The sequence below is a fragment of the Clupea harengus genome, chromosome 3, assembly GCF_900700415.2.
Source record: "Clupea harengus chromosome 3, Ch_v2.0.2, whole genome shotgun sequence".
NCBI lineage: Eukaryota > Metazoa > Chordata > Actinopteri > Clupeiformes > Clupeidae > Clupea > Clupea harengus.
The window spans coordinates 19594084-19613093 of record NC_045154.1 but is presented as its reverse complement, the minus strand read 5'-3'; the positions used below and the strand labels follow the sequence as shown (position 1 = coordinate 19613093).

Genomic DNA, 19010 nt, shown 5'->3' with positions numbered 1-19010 from the left:
TTGATATATATTTGTCCTGTTTCCTCCAGGATAAGTCATGTCCAGATGTCCACAGGCGGGGCCCTGATGTTGGTCCGGTCCCTGGCTGACTGCCCGCGGGTCAAAGCAGTGGAGCTCAGGTGCATTTCCCCACTTCCTGATCCTGATCATTTAGAACACATGCTCCTTTATGCCTGTAATAAACCTGAGGCTCGAGCAGATGTTTTCACTGCATAGATTATCTTCAGTTGTTTTGTTTTTTAACTCTCCCTTTGGCTCAGCTGAAGCTCAGCTGATAGACCTGTTGTGTTAATTCTGTCTAAATAGCGCGTACTCACTACTATTTTCCAATTTTTTTGATGATCAGGAACTACAGTAACCTTGCATCCATAGTAACCAATGCACTGACCTTTGAGGAAAGGCTCATTTAAATGTCTGTTTAAATGCATGTGTTATATTTACTCCTTTTCACTTCAACAAATCAACATGTAATTTGCCCTGGGGTGCCTAGACCTTCACACACAACTGCATGCAAGATAACCTTCTACTAACGCGTTATTGCACAAGAGTGTATTTGTATCTGCTACTTGCCTTTGGACATACATAGGCATTTGACAGAGGGTAATAAAGATGTGTGTTTCTCAGGCCCCGAGGAGAAGCCTTCATCAAGTTTGAGGAGGTGAAAGCAGAGTACACCACCTGCAGGTGAGTGCTATTTCTGTCTTTCTGCAGAGGGTCACCAGGAAGTTCATTGTCTGAAGATGTGGTTGTGTGTGTGTGCAATAAAAGGTGACTAGTGAGACGGTTGGTGCAGCTGTAATGTCTTTGTTCTTGGCTTGTGTCTCCAGGCTTAGTCAGTGTAAGCTGACGCGCGAGGATGTAGAAGAACTTTCTGGAATCCTGGAGCACTGTACTCGTCTCTCTGACCTTGAGTATGTGTCTGTTTCTGTTAGTCAGATGTACATACAGTATCTATCTATCTAAAGTGACTGTGACTTCAGTGAACATGAAACAATGATCTCTTCAGTACTTCAGCTTCACGGCCTTGACTGTATAACCTTGACCTTGACCTTTACTTTGGCCACTTGTAACAAAATGCACTTAGTATGAAGTCCTTTATCAATTCAATATAGAATCTCCCGTCGTAATTAAATGTTGTCCTGGAATATGAGTAAGGTCTGACACAGGTTTCGTTCTGAATGTTTATTTGTAAACACTCTTCACTCCTCTAGTTTGTCCAGTAACCTCCTGAGAGATGACGGTGTGCAAGTCTTAATGGGCCGGCTCCCAAAGCTGCAGATTGGAAACTCCGTGAAGTAAGTCACTCACAGCAAAGAGAAGGTCGACATTTATTTATTTGGCGTGTACGCTCCGTGGGACGCCCCCCTGAACTTGCCATGCCAGAAAGCATACCATGTCTCATCACAGTGCAGGGAGAGCACAACAGGCCACTTGGCCCACATAGGTTGTGTGTGTGTGTTTGTGTGAGTGTGTGTGTGTGTGTGTGTGTGTGTGTGTGTGTGTGTGTGTGTGTGTGTGTGTGTGTGTGTGTGTGTGTGTGTGTGTGTGTATGTGTTCTGTGTGTTTGTGTTTGTGAGTGGCTGTGTGTGTTTGTGTGAGTGTGTGTGTGCGTGTGTATGTGTTCTGTATGTGTGTGTGTGTGTGTGTTTCTGAGTTTGTATGGGTATGTGTTCTGTGTGTGTGTGTGTGTGTGTGTGTGTGTGTGTGTGTGTGTGTGTGTGTGTGTGTGTGAGTGTATGTGTGTGTGGTTAGATACACATAGGGGGCTGTACTCTCTTACAACACTGCAACACTTCCAGTGCACACACACACACACGAGTGATGTACTTGAGTTTGATTTTTGCGTTTCGCTTTCTGGAAACTGCTGTGTTTGAGATCTCTCTCTTTGTGTTCCTGGATAGTTTGAATGACAACAGGCTCACTGCAGCTGGCGCTCTGCACCTGGTCAACTCCATCAACACCTGTGAGAGAGTGGTGGCAGTGGCAGTCAGGTGCGGCCTGATTTGACAACCTCATTTACTCGGTTTATAAACCTCACCTGTGTGATGTGATTTTTTTTTGTATCTCTATATTACAAATATATTACAAACTGCAAGCAAACATGTTATTCCTCATACCAATCCCTGTACTCATACATTCTAAACGCCAAAACACAGCAAAAAATGATGCCCCTTACTAGTTACATGCTGTTCCTCTTCATGTCTGTAAGATCTGTCCTTTCTGGTGTTGGTGTTAGTCTGGGGGCTGAGGAGAAGTGTCTCATCCGCTTCATGCAGGAGAGCGTGCAGGAGAAGAGCCTAAGGTGGGTTAGCGTACAGGAAACTCCTCTGAGTCACTCGCTCTGAACCGACACCCATGACCTCAAGACTTCATCTTCCACTCTCAGATGCGTGAGAGGAGTGTGTGTTTGTGTGTGTTTGTGTGTGTGTGTGAGCCTGGCTTTTTGCCGTTGCGGTTGTTGTCTGTCACACTGTAGACCCGGGTTCAAGTGGGGTGACTACTCTCTCCCTTCGCTACAGTGTGTGTGTGTGTGTGTGTGTGTGTGTGAGTGAGTGTGTTTGTGTTTGTGTGAGTGAGTGCGTGTGTGTGTGTGAGAGAGAGAGTATGTGTGGGTGTGTGTGTGTGTGGGTGTGTTTGTGTGAGTTATTGTGTGTGTGTGTGTGTGTGTGTGTGTGGTCACAAAGCAGCTTTCATTCATAGAGGAAGTAAATGTACTCCACTTTTCTTCATTTGAGCACAGTATTATATTCCCTGTGCATCACATCACTCTCCTCTCTCTCTGTGTGTTTTTAACACCCCTCCCCCTTTCTTCCCTCACCCTCCTCCTCCTCCCACTGATCATTTCCTGTAGTCTGAGAGAATGCAACTTCAGAGCTGAGCATCTGCAGAAACTTATGGACATCCTCTGCAAATGCCACAAACTGGTCAAACTAGAGTGAGTTTTATTACATCCAGACAGAACGCACTTAACCATGTTATTATCCTGTAGTATATTTTCTTTCTGTACAATTGTGAAAGTCATAATTAGGCAATTTGGTCCAACTTTATTTACATTTGTTGACATTTTTAACAATGACCAGTGGCTGTGTGCACTTATTAAAAAACAGAGACCCTTCCAATCCCCCAGTATCAAACCCACTGTGAGAAGTACTACTAATACTTAATAATAGTATTGTCAAAGCACTAGCTTAGCACAAAGCACTAGCTTAGCACAAAGCACTAGCTTAGCACAAAGCATTAGTTTAGCACAAAGCACTTTTGGTATTAGTGTTGTAATGGTGTTTTAGTGCTTAAATGTGTGGTTTCTCTGGCCTGTAGACTGCTGTGTAATACCCTGCACAGTGGAAGCCTGAGCATACTGAACAACCTGGCCCAACTGTCCTCACTGCAGAGCCTTGAGTAAGTGTGACAACTGACACAGGCATTATCTGAAGTCACACACACACACACACGCTTTTAACCACACATACAGAATTGAGCTCATCTAAGCATTTAAGTCTGACTTCTGACACAGACTTTTTGTCTGAAGTTAACATATCACACATGCACGCACGCACACACACACACTCACACACACACACACACACACACATTTATCACCATCCTTATAGAATGTAGTTCATTTAAGCATACATGTACACATATGTACACTATAACTCAAATCATTCAGAAACAAGTGAAATTCCACCCAAGCACAATTAGAGTGTTACACAATACTCTGACAGTATTTGCCATTGCAGTGACTGGATCAGTATCTTTGTATGTCTTTTTGTGTGTCATTTCAGAATGAAGAGGAATGGATTGGGTTCTGAGGAGATAGAGGAGTTCTTCCAACACATGAGCCAGCATCAACCCCAGTGGACTATCAGGTCAGAGAGAGACAGAGGGGCGAGAGAGCTTTCTGTGAACTTTGAAGGAGGTGCCTGAGGCTGCTGAAAAAGGGAGGCGCTCATAGTCTACTTGGGGACATGTGAATGAACCTGTATTACGTGAAGAAGACTGTTGTCGTAAAATGTTTGGGTAGCTACGGTGATTAGGGTTCATATCTCAGTTTATTCCCTTACCCTAACCTGGGTTCATAATCTCTACCACCCCCAGCCCCTTAGGTTTGTATCCAGTTCCTACCCTTGCCCCTAGCCCGCCCCACCCCTTACCCTGGATAGCCTGAGTACTTGCATGTGACAGTGAGAGGTTTGGCCGCTATGGGAAGTCCCCAATCAATAGCACAAGGAATTTAACATCTTTTCCTCTGTGTATAACTAAAAAAGATAATTTTATACTTTTTCATACACAAAAAAGAATTGTATACACAAAAATAATGTGTTATGGTCCATGAAGGGGTTGTTTGTGTATTGACACGCGAAACTCCAATGGCATAACTCTCTGACACACCTTCACCTTAAAGTCATTTCTCGGTACTCTCCCCATGGAGACCAATTACTCTGTGATGACAGGCTTGGCGGATGAGATTGCAGATTAGCATGGAGGTGGGCACTGTTGTGAATGAGGTCACTGTTCCTCTCTGGTAGGATTGAGGAGGAGTGGATGAGAGAAGAGGCAGTGGTTGTCCTTGTAGCCGGCTGCCTAAATGTGAACGCCAACATTCAGGAGATTGGGTAAGACCTAAACCCGTCATGTCTTATTCTTATTTTTATAGTTTTATTTTGATATCTTTTTTTTAATGATTTAAAAGGTACAGTATGTTATTCTAGTCCAGTACACTTTGTCAAATTTAGCAGATTGCTCGTTATGGTCTTCTAGCTGTCTGTTGCTATGCGTGCAATAAAAACGACTTGTGTTTGTACGCAGACAATTAAAAAAAAACCTCTGTAAATGGGAAACATAGTGGCTCAGAATGAACCATAAACAATCAACACATTGCTTCAGCAGCACAGAAGGGAAGGGTGTAATTTGATTGCCTGTTTAGCTCAAATGTCAACAATCTTTCGCCAGAATTGCAGACTGGACCTTTAAGTCAGATAAGATCGAAATGAAGTGTCTGAACTGTTGTCACGAGACGTAAGGACTCAGATGGATGTTTCAGATCAAACAGTTTTATTTCGAATACAGCCAGGTGAAGGGGGGTGGAGACACATACAGGAAGAACTAACAGACTAACGGGAGAACACTCAGAAGTAAACGTGTTTTCACGAGTAAACAATGAGACTAGAAATTATACCAAAAACTAAAACCAAAATACACAGCATCAAACACTGGAAAACGTAAACTGTGAATATAACTGTCTATACTAGAAATACAATTTAACCAAAACACTCAGAGTCAAACTCTGGCATAAAACAAACTCAGGGGATTACTCTAATCAGGGAAACCAACATGCTGGGGCACAGAACTAAAAAGACAGTCACTGAATACCTGGGGTCGTCTTCAAGAAACTTGGGGAAACGCTGGAGTGGAATCCAGGCGACACAGAGAGCGCAAGGGCGCAGAACTAAAAGTTACGAGACACTGCTCGAGTAGATTAAAGCGCTCGGGACGTATCTTTGTCCATTTAACAACGAGACCAGATAGGGGAGTGAGGAGTATATGTAGGGAAGTGTCAGGTGTGTGTGATTCGTGATTAAGAGAAGTGAATGAAGTGCAGCTGGGAGTGTGAACGTAAATGAAGAGTTGAATGAAGTGCAGCTGGGAGAGTGAGAGTGAGACTACTGAAGGGGGCGTGGCCGGAGCAGAGGTCAGGGCGGACGTGACAATTGTTATGCGACCACAGGTTTATTTCTGGTTTATCGACAAAAATAGGCACACAAAAACAAGCATTCAGTTACAGGAACTGAGAAATAGGTTACGTTTGAACTTGCACGTAAACGTACAGGCCTACAAACACCATACATATGGCATGTGACACGTGGGGTGAACACATCAAACAGGGCCGGGGTTCCCCAGTGGTTACCACAGAAAGGTATTATTTGGGCAGCGAAAAATAGCACCCTCCATTGTCTGGTATATACAGTATACCCATGTGAGCACCTGTTCAAAGTGACATGTTATGACAGATTTTGCCAGATTTATGCAGTATACCTGGTGAAGTGTTTTAAATGTGTTAAAGAACAGTGATTTGAATATAATGAATGACGGAAAGCATGTACAGAACGCTTTTCTCTATTGCAGGGTTACCAACAGTCTCTTGACAGTGTCTTTGACAAGGAATGCCCATCTCGCAAATCACAGGTATGTGAGGAAAAAGCTCATTTTCGTATTTTCATGAACCCTTAAGTGACCCTTTCCCCACGTTGTTGGAATATAATGGACCCTTTGGCAGTGGACTTCTCTCAGTGGACCCTTTGGACTTCCTCAGTGTGTGGAGTCAGACTTTATCCGCCCTATTACTTTGCCTCCTCGTGTCACTGAGATAGCTGTGCACTCATATCGTGCTGCACAGTGCCCTCTCTGTGGAGCCCCTCCATTCAGTACAGTTATGACTCTTTTTCTCTCCACAGTGGTAACCGTGGTAACTCTGTGGGCACTGCCTCTTCCTTGAAGTCTGTCAGGTAGGTGCGGTCTCTACCCACTGATTACTCAACTGGTTTTATAGGTCACATACATTATGAATGATACTGTATGTAGTATTGGTCATGAATAGTCTATTATAAGCAATGCTAATAGCCATCACTTACTAGTCTTGGTCACCATGAAAATCAGGTTTTTGGTGACAGTAAATGTTTTGGCATAATAACTAATCGCATGTTATATCCCTCAGATTTGCCAACAGTGAAATAAAGGGCCACCATCTCCTCCTCCTCCAGCCGGTGCTCTCCGCCTCTGCACTACTGCAGGAGATTGAGTAAGTGGTGGACAGTGTTCCGACATAGATAGATGCCAGACTCTTAGTTGGTTCGTTTGGTTTTGTTTGTGGAACTTGTATCACAGCGCCCTCTAGTGCTGAGAGAACATTATGGCTCTCACCCTCCCTAATGTTTCCTGGCTGGAGTTTTCATTCACTACATTCATTAATTTCATACACTCCTATCATAGTGTAATGCTAATTTGCCCTGAAAAGACTAAAAGTATTCTTATGGCTACTGGCCCTACTGACTACCTGGCAAGCTGGCAGGAAGCTGTTAGTCACAAGTCACGAGTTTTGGACTATCTAATAAGGCCAATAAAATCCTGATACTAGGCCCACCTCATGTCTGCCCATTGTAAATTCTGGAATCCAATTTCAAATAGTTTAAAAGTGGATGGTAGGGACTTGTAAATGTAGGATCTCTACTAGTGATAGGTGCAGGAGAACAGAGGGGAACAAAGACAACTGTTGGTTGAGCAGCAGAAAGGAAAGAGAAAGTGAAAATATTCTTTTATTTTTAGAGGGGGTTTACACAAATAATCTATGTGTTCTATGAAAGCTCCTCATTCGTCTGCTGCTGATTTCCTCTCACTCAGTGTCCAGTCGCATGTTTGACATGTCATGATATGACATAGTTTCTTCTTTCTCTTCAGTCTGTCTCTCAACAGATTTGGGAGAGAGGGAGCAGACTTCATTTCTACCCTACCAGATCTCGTGAACCTGAGAAAACTCAGGTAAGCTCATATGAAGCTACTGTCCTCCTCAAGACTGGTGGCTTGTCAGCATCTCTGGTTACATTTGGATGGGGTTAAGCCCAATTCACTTTATTCATTCAATCAGTTGTTTGATATACCCACCAGATAGATATGTAGATATAATGTAAAATTATTGAATATTCTTTCTTTCTTTCTTTCTTTATCAGCCTTCATACTAAACATTCCACTGAGGATGAGGTGTTCATGATCATCGCTGCATTGCGGAGATGTCCAAATCTTGAGAGTATTTCGTAAGTCTGAATTAATCGGGATACTTAGTTCTTGGTACATTTTAAAGCGCAATCCTTGTGGTCTTACTCAGTGTGTGGTTTTATTTTGCAGTTTGAGTGGCTATACAATCAGTGACGAGGAAGCAGTGGAGCTCGGAAGAACTTTCCCCAGTCTGCCTCATCTCCAGTCCATCAGGTAGGAACCTTTTCTACCTTCTCTGTTCCTCATCGAGTACATTTACATTACAAGGATGTATACAAAATGTTTTTTTTACATTGATGGCACACTGCACATCAGGAGCAATTAGGGGTTCAGTGTCTTGCTCAAGGATGCTTCGACAGGGAATCGAACTAGCAACCTTCTGATTACTAAACAACTTCTCTACCTCCTGTACCACTGTCGCCCAGGAACCTTCTCTACCTTCTCTGTTCCTCATCGAGTAGGAACCTTCTCTGTTCCTCATCGAGTAGGAACCTTCTCTGTTCCTCATCGAGTAGGAACCTTCTCTACCTTCTCTGTTCCTCATCGAGTAGGAACCTTCTCTACCTTCTCTGTTCCTCATCGAGTAGGAACTTTCTCTGTTCCTCATCGAGTAGGAACCTTCTCTACCTTCTCTGTTCCTCATCGAGTAGGAACCTTCTCTACCTTCTCTGTTCCTCATCGAGTAGGAACCTTCTCTGTTCTTCATCGAGTAGGAACCTTCTCTGTTCCTCATCGAGTAGGAACCTTCTCTACCTTCTCTGTTCCTCATCGAGTAGGAACCTTCTCTATCTTCTCTGTTCCTCATCGAGTAGGAACCTTTTCTGTTCCTCATCGAGTAGGAACCTTCTTTACCTTCTCTGTTCCTCATCGAGTAGGAACCTTCTCTACCTTCTCTGTTCCTCATCGAGTAGGAACCTTCTCTGTTCCTCATCGAGTAGGAACCTTCTCTACCTTTTCTGTTCCTCATCGAGTAGGAACCTTCTCTACCTTCTCTGTTCCTCATCGAGTAGGAACCTTCTCTGTTCCTCATCGAGTAAGAACCTTCTCTGTTCCTCATCGAGTAGGAACCTTCTCTGTTCCTCATCGAGTAGGAACCTTCTCTGTTCTTCATCGAGTAGGAACCTTCTCTACGTTCTCTGTTCCTCATCGAATAGGAACCTTCTCTACCTTCTCTGTTCCTCATCGAGTAGGAACCTTCTCTGTTCCTCATCGAGTAGAAACCTTCTCTGTTCCTCATCGAGTAGGAACCTTCTCTGTTCTTCATCGTGTAGGAACCTTCTCTACCTTCTCTGTTCCTCATCGAGTAGGAACCTTCTCTACCTTCTCTGTTCCTCATCGAGTAGGAACCTTCTCTACCTTCTCTGTTCCTCATCGAGTAGGAACCTTCTCTACCTTCTCTGTTCCTCATCGAGAAGGAACCTTCTCTGCGTTAGCGCCGTTCCTCATGTCATACTACTCACACGCCACACTGCCCTCTGATTTATCAGAAGCAATGAGAAGAACACAGAAGCAAAGAAATCAAAGTCTTAACTGAAGTTAGAGCTTATGTGTAGGACTAAGGGGAAACTCACCTTAATCCAAGCACTCCCAGTGCAATAGCATGTCGTGTAGTTGACACAATGCAGGGAGTTTAGAGGTGCAAATGGCACAGGATAGATCAGCTGTTTCTGATGGTATCTCTTTCTGTCTTGACAACTGCAGCCTGTCTGAGTGTTTTGGCTGGTCGCCGCAAGGAGCTGTGGACCTGGTCATGGGCATTGCTCAGTGCTCGCCACTAGAGGGCGTCAGGTGAGATTTCTGAAATTCTGCGGTGGTGCTCTTGTGTGACTGTTAATGTCTTGTTTATGACATTTAGACATTTAGCAGATGCTTTTATCCAAAGTGACATACAAAGGAGAGAACAATCAAGCTATGAGCAATAGAGACCTAGTGTAACAATAAATAAATACTACTTCACACAAGAAATAAAAAGAAGTGCAGGAATGTAACTACTGTAAGTGCGAGTTAAGTACTAGTTAGAGGAGATAGCGTCAGAGGAAGGATAAGGAGAGGTAGAGGAAGGAAGACGAAGGGAGAGGAAGTGCAAGTTAGGAAAGGAGGTTAATGTGACAAGTCATTACGGACTTTAACCTAGAAGGAAGTAAGGGACATTCAGTGTACTTCCTCCTAAAGCCTGCTAATACATCAATGAAATATGAGGTCTGACAATGTGTTTGATATGTCAATAAGAAACATATAAATTGTATGCCGTTGTACTTAATACTGATAACAGTAGTTCTATGTAACACATGCATTGTCTACATGAGGGTGTATGATGTGATGTTATATGAGAGTGCATATGTCAATGGTAACCCCAGCATGTACTATAGAGAACGATGTCTCTTGTCTATCCAGGCTGGACCGTCTCGAGTTGGATAAGGACGCGGTGAGCTGTCTGGCCCAAGGACTTCAGCAGATGACCTCTTTAAGGTCTCTGAGGTGAGATGGCCTCACTGTAGTGAACCGTCAGAGATGAGAGAGAAGAGCTTTGCGGTGTGAATTCACTGAACTGTGGGTCACTGCGGAGGAACATGGCTGACAGACTGAAAGGGACATGAAATGAAATGTGGCTGACGTGTCAGTCAATGTGATGCTTACAGTGGTTTTAAAGTTGTTATAAATGTGACAGTCGCGATGATATTTTATTCACAGTTGATTTTTATTTGTGTTTTGGTTTTAGACTGAATCATATTTCCATGACAACCTCTACACCTGAGGAGGAGGACTTCACTGTTCAGTCTCTTATGCTGTCACTGCAAGGGCGTACTGGGATAGAACAGATTGAGTGAGTGTACACACACAGACACACACACACGCACAAGCACACACACACACACGCACACACACTCGCACGCACGCACACACACACACAAACACACACACACACACACACACGCACACACATTGTGCTAAGGGATCAGAAACCAGCATGCCTACCCTTACTAGTGAGCTTATCGATACCTGTACCTCACCAGGCTGAATCTATTGATGCCAGCATGGCACAGACCTTCACTTCTGCTTCTTCTTTGAAACTTGTGTGCAGGTTAGAGGGCCTGAGGTTAGGTGACTGTGGTGTACAGACGCTGATTCAACACATCCCCACCTGGACAAAGCTTAGACAGATAAGGTAAGATTACCCGGTGTGACAGGTGTGACGGTTGCTTGTTTATATCACACCCGACTGTCATAGTCAGAACATATCATCAGTCACAACAACAATAATAACATGTATGTTAATATTATTTTGTTTACACATTTCATTTACACTTTTTCTGAATTGTCACCTTTTCTCTATGCTTCAGTATGTAGTATGCAATGCAGTATAAAGTTTACCCGCACTAACTCCGACCAGATTTCTGAAATGAAAACCGCGGACATTTACAGTCCCAGTTTGTCAACATATCATTAAAATATCCAATGAAAATTGATTTTTATCTAGGTAATAAAAAAGGGGGACAGTACCTGTTTCATGTATTTTGACCAATGGGAACTGTTAAACTTTAATAACCTATGGTGAAGGCCGACTGATTAAAGTGGGAACTAACTCACTAAAGTCATACTAAGGCGGCCAACATTAGCCCTCGACACCTGCTAAACAAATAGCATGTTAAAAATGTTAAAATAATGAGATCTCAGCACCACCTAATCATTGCTGCTGTTCTTTAATGCAGACATCAAGGTGTAAAAAGTCTTTAACCTACACTTTTTAAATGCTCAAGACCAATAGCTTTAAAAGCAAATATAATAATTATTATTATTATATATACTGTATATATAATAATTCTATGACTACGCATTAAAAAGCAAATATAATAATTATTAGAGATATATATATATATCTCTAATATTTGCTTTTAATATACATATATATAAAATATTTCTATGACTATAAAAAACTGTCATGGTAAGAACATAATAATAACAAAGAAGGGCTACAGCGAGCAGCCAGCCCCCTCTGTTGGCCAAAACAAGCACAACATGAGACATCTGTCTGTCTGTCTAGTGCCCGGTCTTATTTCTTCCTTTCTTTCTTTCTGTTCTTCTGGGACTTTCTGGTCTGTTTTCAATTCACACTTAAAAACAGACATTTCCGGGGACCGGCCACCAAAATGGGGACTGTCCCCAGCGAAATGAGACATTGTGGACACCCTGTTTTAAAGTCTGCCTCTGTAGGTGTGTAACAGCTGTTTGTTTGTGTTTGTTTGTGTTTGTGCTCTCCAGCCTGGCAGAGCCATGCAGTGGCATGAGTGACAGCACTGGGGAGAGGTTGGTGCAGACGCTGGCTCAGTGCACAGCACTGGAGGAGCTAAAGTAAGCTGTGATTTATCACATCACATCACTTGCTTCTGGATTACTCTATCTATCTATCTATCTATCTATCTATCTATCTATCTATCAATCCATCTGTCAATCCATCCATCCATCCGTCTGTCCATCCATCCATCCATCCATCCAAACTTTACAATAATGAATGAGATTGTCATGGTAACTTACAGAGTTTTCCTGAAGTTGAATCACACCACAGCAGAAAATGTAAAAGATTTTGGTTTATGACGGCTCTGCAGACACTGGATCTGAAGTCATACTGTTGGTCAGGCAGTGAACAGCAGCCATTTTTTCATCATCTTTTAAACCCAAAACTCACGAAGAGACATCTCATTATCATAATATTTGTTTATCTCGTTTGTAATTGGCTGTAAGTTCACATAACACAGTTTCTCTACCCAGATTGGCTAGTAGCCTCCTTCTAAAAACACTTTTACAGGAAACCTTATCATCTTATCCCTTCCCCAGAACACTCTGGCAACAATATCATAATACATCACAGTGTTATTACATTCCTTGATTGTTAAAAGACCCAGGAGAACATAGAACCTAAGAAACCAGAAAGAACACTCTGACAAACATGTTTGCCCATACCTCCTAGGTTGCCTTCATATTAACTGGCACTAGACTCTCTGACAGAGCATTTACTTGAGAAGTCTGTTTCTCAGATTTAAATCCTATCATCATCATCCAGAGGACATGTCCTCTCATACCCCAGCAGCCTCTCCTTCTCTACTCTCCAGCTCTGTCTGCTAGGAGACCTTTCCCTATGAGATGTGTCACTGTTTAAGCACCACTTTACAGGAGAAATCATACATTTCCATCACAGAGATACTAAACTAGAGTAACAATGTGGTTTGATACTTATTCTGTTATGAATATATCTCCGTATGAAGAGTAAAATTGCACTTACCGTCTTCTCTAGTCTCCGTAAGAACAGCCTGGGCTCTGCATCTGCAGCCAAACTGGGCAAAGTCCTGAGTGGTCTCCCACGCCTTAGGGTCCTCAAGTAAGTCTGTTATGATTTAAGTGAAGTCTGTTTCAATCTCTCTCTCTATGGTCAGGGATGGGGTTAGAGTCAGGCTTATGGTCAGGGATGGGGTTAGAGTCAAGGATGCGATTATGGTCAGAGATGGGGTTATGGTCTGTATGAGTTCATGCAGGTAATGCTAAAGAAAGCTTATAACTAGGTAATTGTATGATCATATGCATCTGACGGTTTGTTTATTGTAGGAGAGACAAATTACGTGAGTGCCTTAAAAAGCAATGAACCATTATACGCAGAAAGTCAATTGCAATTGCAAGATTACAAGACTGTGTTACACTATACTGTGTTAAACTAGTTCTCAGCATTCTTTATCATTTCTCTATGAAGTGTGAATGTTTTGTCGTGTTTTGCTGTCTCAAATATTATGACTAACTTGATCTTAATGGTGGGCTTGAAGTCTCTCGGAGAACCACTTCACTGCTGATGATGCTGTGAGCCTGTCTGCAGGACTGACACATCTCAAGTACCTGACCAAACTACAGTAAGATTCCCCTTTCCACTATTAACACCTGAATCATGAAGCATGTCTTAAAGGCAGAGTCCTCGATTCTATTAGCACCTGAATCATGAAGCACGTCTTAAAGGCACAGTCCTCGATTCTATTAACACCTAAATCATAAAGCATGTCTTAAAGGTTCAGTCTTTGATTCTATTAACACCTGAATTATAACACATGTCTTAAAGGTTCAGTCCTTGGTTCTATTAACACCTGAATCATAAAGCATGTCTTAAAGGCTCAGTCCTTGATTCTGGCGAAAGGTTGTTGATATTGACAACAGCCAATCAAATGACACCGCTCCCTTCCGTGCTCCTGAAGCAACGTGGATTGACTAGAATAGTGTATGGCTCAGTCCGAGCCACTTTGTTATTTTCCCATTTACAAAGCCAAGAGTTTTTTCAGCACACCCACAGAATGGGCAGCTAGAGGACAGTGAAGAGCAATTAGCTGAATTTGACAAAAGTGATTCGGATTATAATTGTGGACTGCACCTTTAACTAGCTTCCAGTGATGCTGTAGCTAAACTGGTAGAGCAGGGTGCTAATAACACAGGTGGACCCTACCTGTTTGTTCAGTCGTTTTGGAGAGAATTTCCTGCCAAATTAATACTATAAAGATTGCAACAGTCACTCAGTTATTTTCCATGCCTAACTGGTCAAGAGGAAGGTAGATTTAAATCCAACTGTCGTTTTTGGATTGTGGAATTATTGTCATTGTCAGGAAATATTTGACATTCTTGTGAATGCTGATCTGTGAATATATGTTACAGGTTAATTGCCATCGGGACATCTGAACTTTCTAGCGTGGCTGACTCCTTAAGACACTGCGTCAACATTGAAGATGTCAGGTGCCGTCAGTTAAACATCTTTGTCCCAGTGTCTTGTCTTTCAAAGGCATACGCAGCATTCAGCCTTTATAGGATTGCTTATGTTGATTAATGTTATTTGCCTCATCAAATGTTGACAAAAGTGTTGAAACCTTGTATTGCTGCTGCTTCTAATTTTAAAGGCTTTTATATTCTATTCTATTCTATTCTATTATTCTAGTTTGGCATGGAACAGCTGTGGTAATGAGGTGGCTGTGATGCTGGCTGAGGTTATGTCCAAGTGTGTGAAGTTGAGGCGGCTCGAGTAAGTAACTAGATAGGGTTTGGTACCAAATTATGTAAACCTGTTTGTCTTTCTGAGAAAGGGCCTCATTTATTTATTTTTGTTTTTCAGTTTGTTTATTTATTTATTTGTTTGTTTGTTTGTTTGTTTTCATCTTTGTATTTCAGTTTGGAGAGTAACAGAATCAGTATGGAAGGAGCCAGAGTTCTGGCAGAGAGCCTGCGATTCTCCTTCACCATTGAGGTTGTGAGGTAAGCTCTTCCTGATGTGCTTTATATCACAGTCAGTGATGTTAATTCACCATATATATGGATATAAATAGGGTTATTCAATATCTGCTTTTCAATATCTGCTTTTCATGTTCCTACTGATATACCTTTCTTAGGTCCTTCTATAATATTATGTTACATAGTATTCAATGCTTAATCACCATAGCTGTATGCATAAGTATTTCAATCTATATCTGTTTTTAATTTCTTACACACATTGATTATTATTAGGGCTGTCAATAGATTAAAAAAAAATAACTAATTAATCGCATATTTTGAAATGAATTAATCGCGATTAAAAGTTTTTTTTTTCTTCTTAAGACTAAATCTTATGAATTAACGAGTAATCACTTCATACAGCGTGTATTTTAGACACTGTTGTTTAATTGTATTTTTTTTTTAAACACAATGGTGCCCCTCGACGGTAAATCGTAAGAATTTCCCCTGAAGCAATTCGAATCACCTCAATCAGCCCACTGTCCTCAACTATGTTGATGGGCCGACAGTCACCGGCAACCCAAATGGCAACCTTTTCACGGACTGGTCTGGTTATTTTCCTAGAGAAGTCATGGAGTGTGGGTTGGCGATCATCTAACCTGGGACTGCTTTCTGTCGGGTGCTTTGCATTAAGGTGATAACTTCAAGACGAGCTGCTTCTGTGATAGCTAAATTCAGCTTGACAAATGCTACATACAACTTTAGTTTTGTCGATTGTTCCGTCATTTTGGCTCTTAAACAGAGACTTTCCACCCAACAATCTCTCAGCTCTCTCCATCTTCAACTACCGCAGTGGTTCTCAAACTTTTTCTGTCATTCCCCACTTTGAACAAGGGGGGCTATTCAAGCCCCACCTGTCCCTCATCGCTCCCATAAAATGGTAGGCCAAGCCCCCTACTTACGGGCTACATTGCCCGAGGGGACACAGGTTCAAGTCTGGCCTGATGTAATTTCCCAATCCTCTCCCCACCTATTCTCCGCCTCGCTTCCTGTCATAACTTCATGTCCTATCCAAAAAAAAGGCATTAAAAAATAAATAAATAAATAAATATATATATTTTTTTTTAATTGCGTTAAAATATTTTATCGCGTTAATCGCGGCCGCATTAATCGCATAGATTAACGCATTAACGCTGACAGCCCTAATTATTATTATTGTATTATCGGGTTTTTTGCTTTCCCATCCAGTTGTGTTGTTATGTTGACTCTGCACATCTCTCTGCTTGTTTTACTTGTCAATAGACTTTGGCGGAATCTCATCAGTAGGGAAGACGAACACTTGCTGCGAGAGACTGAACAGAGACTAAGCTTCTCTTCAACATAGTGGCACTGATCTGGTGCTCATACTCACAAGGTTGAAGTTCTATTTGCACTGCAGACGAAGAGAAGGGGTGTTATGTTTACATGGTAGTGGGGAGCACACTACCTCAAAATGTGCTTTAGAAATAGGAGACAGGGGGTGACCCGTAGCAATAGCACCGAAGGATTCACCATTCCAACAGGGTTGTGTAAGAGACACGCAGAGGACAGATTTCAGCCATGCATTTCAGACCTGAAAAAGAAACACGTACACCTATGTATAAACTTCCCACTCCCATACACACGCTCACACACACACGCACGCACATACACACGCTCACACACACACACACTTGCACACACATGCACACACTCGCACACACATGCACACGCTCACACACACACGCACGCACATACACACGCACACACACACACACACACTTGCACACACATGCACACACTCACACACTCGCACAGACATGCACACACTCACACACACACATGCACACACTCACACACACACGCTCACACACACACATGCTCGCACACACATGCACACACTCGCAGACACATGCACACACTCGCGCACACACTCATGCACACACTCGCACACACATGCACACACTTACACACACTCACACGCACATACACACGCTCACACACACACGCACACATTGTGGAGACATAAGCACATACACATAACTATATAAAAATGTGAAACTACTACCCTCCCTCTCTCTCTCTCACACACACACACACACACACACACAAAGACCATTTCTGAAAACCTGAGCATTGTGCTTTCATTATTTCTGTCCTCTGTGTCTCAACAGCTCTGAAATCATATCTGCAGTCAAAAACTAACGCCAAATGTTAATCAGTCGCACACATCATGTACTATCATATCAGGATGCGGTTCTCTCATTTGAATTTAAATGGACACTTGTGTAACTGGATTTAGCTCATTGGTAAGAGCAGCTACCTGCTGCGGGCAAACATACACACAGGGCCCTAATTGTATTGATGGGCAACCAGCCACGAGCAAAGGCCGTCCCACATGAACTACAGCTAGCGTGTGGGAGCACTGCCCTGACCCACCCATGTTGCTTGTGGCCAGTTTAGCCAGTCAATGAAATTAGGGCCCACGGTGTTTGATCAGCTTCAGCAGACAACTTTGAGCAATATTGTTTATCAACTCAAAGCCACACACACACTCCAGGGTATTCCTGTGTTCACCTGGACACATTCATTTTGTGCTCTTCATTGTCCTCTATTTAATTTCTCAGGGCTTGAGGTAAATGTGAATTGTGTTGCACTTCTTAGACTTTGTTTCTGAATTGAGTGTTTTTTTTTTTTTAAATCAGTATTACTTGTTCATAGTCATACTGGTTATATTTATTAGAATTAACTTGTGAAATTACATCCTCCATCTCTAGATGGCGATACACACCCAGAGTCAGATTCAAGTTGATGGCACATGGTACTTGCATGATGTACATTGATATTTTGTTTTATACATAAACATAAAAAAAACGACTTCAGATATGTCAAGTGTGGAGTTATTAGTAGTCTATATGATCGCTAAAAATGACCAAATAACCTTACATGCAACTCAAGTGCTGTTAGTGTTCCACTAACTACTTGGAAATGGCTAGACAGGTGGCAAAACGAAACAACTATTGGTCATTTCATGTTACCAAGGCTGACTCTTTACTGGAGAAAAAAAATAAAGAAAAACAGGAAAACATCACTGCTCTGAAACCCTTGTGTCTTGTTTTGTTATGATTTACAGCAGTTCGCATATATTCATGATATTCATGATATTGGTTTGATGAACTGTGTTAATCTGGAGTACAGACCTCAAAGGAGCTTTAACTTGTATAAGGAAGCCTTATAGAAAACTTATTGGAACAAATGTTATGCACAAACAACTAATGTGGCTATTCGCTACTAACCTAAAAATCGCTGAATTCTGCACGCAGAGAGAGCTCGAGCGCTTCCTTCAACGTTCAAGACCACATTGCCATTAGTTTAAGAGCGCTGGCCGCTCGACTTTATGCATCGTACTGGCTAGGCGGAGTTGCAGGAACCGTGAAGGAAAGCACACACCACTACTTGCAGGAAACATTTGGGCAGAGACGCTCTACCCGAGAGTCCTCGACAGTAGGCGTATTGTTCGCTGCAATGAGTCTTTTAAACTGACTTCAACTTTTCCGTGCCATTGGGCTAGGCTACCTCTTTTGGACATAATGAAAATAACCATAACGCATGGTCATTTCCAGTAGAAGTGTTTTCGCGTCAATCGAAAAGAAGAAGTGGTGTCATCAAAGTATATAATCGAATTCAGTTAGCGTAAGTATACATTGATGATTGCATTATTTTAATGGAATAATTATTTGTGATAAAGAACATTGAATGGAGCAGAATTCAAAAGAGAGCTGTTTGAACTGTTACCGCTGCTTAGATGAGACGCTGTCTTTCGTCCTCTTGATAATTTACAGCCTGGTACATTTGATCATGACCATATAATTTCATTTCGTCATGTCTTTAAGAAGCTTAATTTGTTTACCCCCGCTGATGGACATCATTTGCTGCGGGAATAGAGTAATAGCCTACGTTAATTAGTAAACAACAAAACATTAATCCACCACTTC

General features: G+C 42.2%; 2 protein-coding genes across 2 annotated transcripts in view; both read left to right on the top strand.

Annotated features, from left to right (window-relative positions):
- The window catches only part of nlrc5 (NLR family, CARD domain containing 5), a 28984-nt gene extending 13680 nt beyond the window's left edge, over positions 1-15304 (top strand). Inside the window, exons 17-42 of the mRNA XM_031564890.2 lie at positions 30-119; positions 625-684; positions 828-911; positions 1212-1295; positions 1902-1991; positions 2237-2302; positions 2852-2935; positions 3319-3399; positions 3786-3869; positions 4530-4616; positions 6127-6186; positions 6456-6506; positions 6716-6799; positions 7456-7536; positions 7725-7808; positions 7900-7983; positions 9472-9558; positions 10165-10248; positions 10490-10594; positions 10853-10936; positions 12031-12120; positions 13061-13144; positions 13581-13664; positions 14452-14529; positions 14729-14812; positions 14959-15304. Coding sequence (XP_031420750.2) covers positions 30-119; positions 625-684; positions 828-911; positions 1212-1295; positions 1902-1991; positions 2237-2302; positions 2852-2935; positions 3319-3399; positions 3786-3869; positions 4530-4616; positions 6127-6186; positions 6456-6506; positions 6716-6799; positions 7456-7536; positions 7725-7808; positions 7900-7983; positions 9472-9558; positions 10165-10248; positions 10490-10594; positions 10853-10936; positions 12031-12120; positions 13061-13144; positions 13581-13664; positions 14452-14529; positions 14729-14812; positions 14959-15046 — 2122 coding nt within the window. The 3' untranslated portion in view covers positions 15047-15304. The remainder of the gene's footprint in view (positions 1-29; positions 120-624; positions 685-827; positions 912-1211; positions 1296-1901; positions 1992-2236; positions 2303-2851; positions 2936-3318; positions 3400-3785; positions 3870-4529; positions 4617-6126; positions 6187-6455; positions 6507-6715; positions 6800-7455; positions 7537-7724; positions 7809-7899; positions 7984-9471; positions 9559-10164; positions 10249-10489; positions 10595-10852; positions 10937-12030; positions 12121-13060; positions 13145-13580; positions 13665-14451; positions 14530-14728; positions 14813-14958) is intronic.
- A 1687-nt stretch (positions 15305-16991) lies between these two features.
- Positions 16992-19010, top strand: part of cpne2 (copine II) — a 36487-nt gene continuing 34468 nt past the window's right edge. Inside the window, exon 1 of the mRNA XM_012818709.3 lies at positions 16992-18708. The gene's annotated coding sequence lies outside the window, so the exon portion shown is untranslated. The remainder of the gene's footprint in view (positions 18709-19010) is intronic.